Source organism: Ascaphus truei, chromosome 5 (assembly GCF_040206685.1).
Source record: "Ascaphus truei isolate aAscTru1 chromosome 5, aAscTru1.hap1, whole genome shotgun sequence".
Lineage (NCBI taxonomy): Eukaryota > Metazoa > Chordata > Amphibia > Anura > Ascaphidae > Ascaphus > Ascaphus truei.
This window is the reverse complement of record NC_134487.1, coordinates 126,312,469-126,317,645: the sequence shown is the minus strand read 5'-3', so window position 1 is coordinate 126,317,645 and position 5,177 is coordinate 126,312,469. Positions and strand designations below refer to the sequence as shown.

Here is a 5,177-nt window from a genome sequence, read left to right as displayed (position 1 = left end):
AGGGTGGGTATAGTGGTCCCGGGGTGGGTGGTTAGGCCATTACAATAGTGGTTATTAACTGCTAAGGTGATTAAGGGGTTAGGGGCCATTAGATTGTATTTTTCTTTCTGGGAATGGAGGAAATGGACCTGCAGTATGCTGATGAGGCCCTTCATGATGGCAGTGGTAAGTAGAAAGTTTTATTTATGCTGGCTAATGTTTGATTTTATAATGGGGAAATTAGCTATTATCATTTTTTGGATAGGTTATTTTGCCCATTACTGTACTGTATGTTTTGTGGGGGGGGGGGGGGGGAAAGGGGGTGTATTTATTTCAATGTATTCCACATTTTTTTTTGCCACAGGATTGGTACAACAGGCCACCGGTGGACCCCCAGACACCGCAGGAACCACCTGTGGGCCCCCAGACACCGCAGGAACCACCCGAGGACCCCTGGACACCACCCAAGGCCTGCCAGACACCCGCAGGGAACACCCGAGGGCCCCCAGACACCCATGGGGACCACCTGAGGACCCCCGGACACCCATGGCCTCTGGTATCAACATGTGGGTGAAGAGCAGGGGGGCGCAAACTTTTTTCCCTGCGCCCCCCTGACGGCTGTCCCCTCGCTCCCGCGCCCCCCCCAACCCCAACTTACCCGCGCTCCGGCGTAATGACGTCACGTTGCCATAGCAACGTGACATCACATGACCTCGCAGCGTCATTTTGACGCCGCGTTGCCATGGCGACGCCGGGAGGAAGCCGCCGGAGCCACGGGTAAGTATGGTTTACAGAGGCCCTGCAGCTCCCCCGGCACTTAATTTAAGTGCCTTCGGGAAGCGCGCGGGGCCTCTGTAAACCCCGCGCCCCCCGTCGGCAGTCTCGCGCCCCCCCTGGGGGTCGCGCCCCACAGATTGCGCACCGCTGGTGTAGAGGATGTGGGTATTAGTTTTGTTGTGTTTTTAATGTTTATTGTGGGTAGCGGGGATGGGTGAAAAGGGCATTTGGCCCTTGGTGGGTGAGTAGCGGGAGGGGTTAATACCTTCATTGCCTTAGCGGTTCACCGCCAAGATAATGAAGTGGCCTGTAAATGCATTTTTATTGCATGGAATTCATGCCGGGGTCTCCACTTGCCTTCTGAAGTCTCCTCCGAACCCCCTTAAACTCCAAGGCCCCCTGTTGGCCATCTTGTGCTCCAAGGCACCACTGTGGGCACTCAGCAGCCCCTCAACACCAAGGCCCAATGGAGTGCCGACTTTCTACATCTTTTGTATTATATCTACCAGCTGCATGGATTTGCACACACCGTGGCAGTAACTCCACGATTCTTCAAGAACTGGGAGTGCTCCTCTTTATTTTGTGATTGTATTTATACTTGAGCACAGTACATGAATATTTGCAAATTAATATCTTTCATAAGCCAACCAATCAGTAAATCACATTTATTTTTTGTTTACTCTTTTATTGGTGAAGTTCAGAAATGAGCAAAAATATCAAAAGATGCAAGTACAGATGCACAGACTAATTGGTGTACAGCTGCACTGGTAATTCTGTCTTGTACAAGTTTTATATAAAAGAAAAAAGGTGCACTAGTCTACAATAAAGATACAAGCATACATTTGCTAATAAGTGCAATGCTAGAAGACATATTCTGGCATTATATCCCATTCCCTACAATGGGTCATAAGTGGTCTGAAGACGTAGCACCACTTAGTAAATATGAGCCATGCTGAGGTTTACACTGCAGTTTGCTTAGAGAACAAAAAATGGATACCTCCAAAACATTTTGAACACTAATAGCCTCAATCAATACATTGAAGCAATGGATCACACTGCGTTGACTTACAGTTTCATATTTACAATAAAATATAGCACTTGCATGTGTGGCTTGTATAAAGGAAATATACAACTTGATGGCATTCTAAGGGGTAAGGCACCATTAGAGTTCTCTTCTGGAAGCACTCCAGTCCTGACATTTTGAACAGCAATGAAATATAACGTTGTACATGATTTAGAAATCCTACAATATAACGCTGTAAGGAGAATAGGGCTCATACAAAACTCTGCTTCTGACTTTTGTCTTCATTAAAATAAATGTACAATTTCACATTATCTTTTTAAACATACTTCAGATTAGTAATTGAATAGGAAATCTTTGAACAATAATTACGTGTTTTCAAAATAATTGGCTATGACATGCTGAAATATATACACAATCCAACCTACTGGAAGATCAACCGCGGACTTTACAGTACCAATAGTGTACATCTTTTCAATCACTAAAAGAAGATTCACTGTCGGAGCTGTCTTCTGCTTCAAAATCCCCATCAGGCACTGGAGCATCGGGTGTCCTGTGTGTAATATATGTTGGAAATAGTTTAGATTGATGAACAAAATGTACAGCTTGTGCCTGTATATAAGAGAAAATCACCATGACAAAGTTTAGTAATTATTTTTTCCAATCGGTAAATGTGGAAACCGCCCAAAACAGACCAGGGGCTAAATGCCTAAACCTCTACATAAAGAAGGCAAGTTACATGTTCAAATAGTAATTAACATGCATGGTGACAATCTAACCAGACTGATACAATCCTTACCAATACAATTGACCGAATACACGGAGGCACATGCAACAAGTGCCCGTACAGGTTACTTGCATAGGAACGAACTCTGGTTGCAGGTTGCAATAACACGCACCAGCGCTTGAAGCATCTTATACTACGGATTTGTGATAAAATTGGAACACTTACTCCAAAAGGTCAGGATTAAGCCCTTCTGAAATCATTTTATTTCTGATCGCCATTACCGGAACTCCCTATAAACAAAAGAAAATTCAAATTTCTTTAGGAATTACACGTCTATAATCCAACCTAGAGATGCAACTTGTAGGTTTGCATGTTGAAATGCATAGGGGTAGTCTCATGGTATAGGAAAGACTGAATGCTTAGCTACATTATCATTACATTTTAACAGTTATAAACTGGCCAGATAAAAGTAGGATGGAAAAATATTTGAAACAATTAAAACAATTCACTGTATTATATGGGTATAAAAAGTGGATTGTACAATCTTTACATAAATTTAAATGAACACCAAGACCTTCCCCACTCTGTTACTAACAGCATTCATGTGGCCAGTGCATACCCCTCTATATCACTGCAGTAACAAACAAATCATTGCCCTGAATATTGTACATTTTATTTTCCCATGTGCACTCTCTGTCGCTATATTACTGTGCACAAACAATCCCTACTTGTAAAAAAATATATATCATTTAAGGTATTTTTTTTTTATAGAGGGAAAACAGGACAAACTGCTTCCCACCTTCTATAAACTTAAATACTTACCACTTGCACCATCTTTAGGTATCTGGCATATCTGGGATCTTTAGCCACAGTTGTAGCATTTTCTGTTTCTACTTCCGTTTGTACTTCTTCCTTCTGCAGTTTGGTATCGTTTATGGGATTCTGCTGCGTGACCTAAAAAAGTCAGCAAGAGCTGCACAAAAGTAGCAGTGTTCTAACCCCGTGGATCCCAACCCTCTCCCGCAGGGAACCCCGACCTCACTAGGTTTCTGAGGCAACCACCCAACATTTTATTCACATGCAAAGTAGGTGCATTCACCTGGGAGCAAGTGCATTGGTTATCCCTAGAACATCGTGTGTCCGGTGGTTCCTGAGAAGGTTGGAACCACTTTTCTAACCAATCTTAGACTTGTAATGCTACTAGTCAAGGCTGGTGACTCCAGATACACACGGAGAGAGGGGTACCTGGGCAGCATTGATAGGGGGGAGTGGATCATCAGCTGAACTCTCTATGCTTTAAAGAAGCAAAAAGATAGAATGCAAGAAATACAGACAAGAGGACAAAATAGAATAAAACATTTGGTAGATTAAAAAAAAAAAAAAAAAAGGAAGGAGGGAGGAATAAGTGATTGTTTAAATTTTAAAACCAAAAACACCATCGTGATAGTACTGAGCAGATTGCGAAAATGATTGGGATGGGAGAATTTAGGACAATAAAAATGTAGCAGATATGGCTCCACATATTTGTTGGTAATCCTCCGGGAATGTTTAATGAACGAAGTTGCGATTTTTTTTTTGTGCCTTGACTAGCAAATAAAATAAAGCAATACTAAAACGGTAACGATGCCAACATACTTTCAAAATAAACCACACAATTTTATTTAAGAAATTTTTTCTTTTTAAAATATTTCTTTTTAAAATATTTTTAATAATATCAATTATTTTAAAGGACAACTTTTTTACTCTCTATTGTACTGTTTGGCTATCAAAACACTAATTCCGTGTTCCATATCTTCTTATCTCTATGTTTGAGCAAAATCCCGTGCGCTGACCAACCCTCCATCTCCACTCCATACTTTCATAATATACTGATCATTACTCACACAATACGTGAGCACTCACCAAAAAAACATGCTCTAGTAAAAGTAAAATCAAATATAATGCTCAAATACAAGATATTTCCATGTAAACACCTTGTGTTTGTAGTTACCAAAACACACTCATAAAATAAAGATCAACACTGTTGAAATATATATATATTTTAGCTCAGGATCTGCAACTGGATGTACAGCAAATGTGTTTCACTGTTAACAGCAATGTCCTGATCACACCTAAAATAGTATGTTGCAGTTTGGAACGTTGTTGCTCCTCCCTCCTTAAGCACGCAGAATACTGAAAAAGTGTATAATAGCACTTACTTCTGACTGAGGAGACACCAAGAGAGCTTGTGCATCAGTCTCCGGTGTTAAATGACCATTGGTAATGTTGGTTTGAGATACACTGTGTGCTTCAACTTTTACGTCTTCTAGGCCAGGTATGGAAGAGAGCTGCAAGACAAACAATAGGATTTCATTTTCAGTTCTGTCCGTTTGCAACAACGACATACAGTATGTATAAAGCAGTTTAATCTTACACAGATCTGTTTGGGGCAGAGGTTAATCAAACCTGGTTTTCTTTAATTCACATGGAGAAAAGGAAAAACTGCAGCAGCTATACAGAGTTGGTGCACCTTTTGATACCATTCATTGTAATTTTGTTCTGACAAGCTTCTCCCCTAACAACAACTTCCAAAAACGCTCACTGTCACAAGAGCAGCAAAAATACTACTTCGCAAAGCAACACACCAAGCAAAGCAACACACCAAGCAAAGCAAATTAACCCAAAGCAACCACA

General features: G+C 41.3%; 1 protein-coding gene across 1 annotated transcript in view; it reads right to left on the bottom strand.

Moving 5' to 3' along the window:
• Positions 1–1,420: 1,420 nt before the first annotated feature.
• The window catches only part of WASHC3 (WASH complex subunit 3), a 12,537-nt gene continuing 8,780 nt past the window's right edge, over positions 1,421–5,177 (bottom strand). The window contains exons 4-7 of the mRNA XM_075600629.1: positions 4,703–4,831; positions 3,327–3,458; positions 2,730–2,794; positions 1,421–2,330 (exon numbers count right to left, since the gene is read on the bottom strand). Of these exons, the coding sequence (XP_075456744.1) occupies positions 2,252–2,330; positions 2,730–2,794; positions 3,327–3,458; positions 4,703–4,831 (405 nt within the window). The 3' untranslated portion in view covers positions 1,421–2,251. The remainder of the gene's footprint in view (positions 2,331–2,729; positions 2,795–3,326; positions 3,459–4,702; positions 4,832–5,177) is intronic.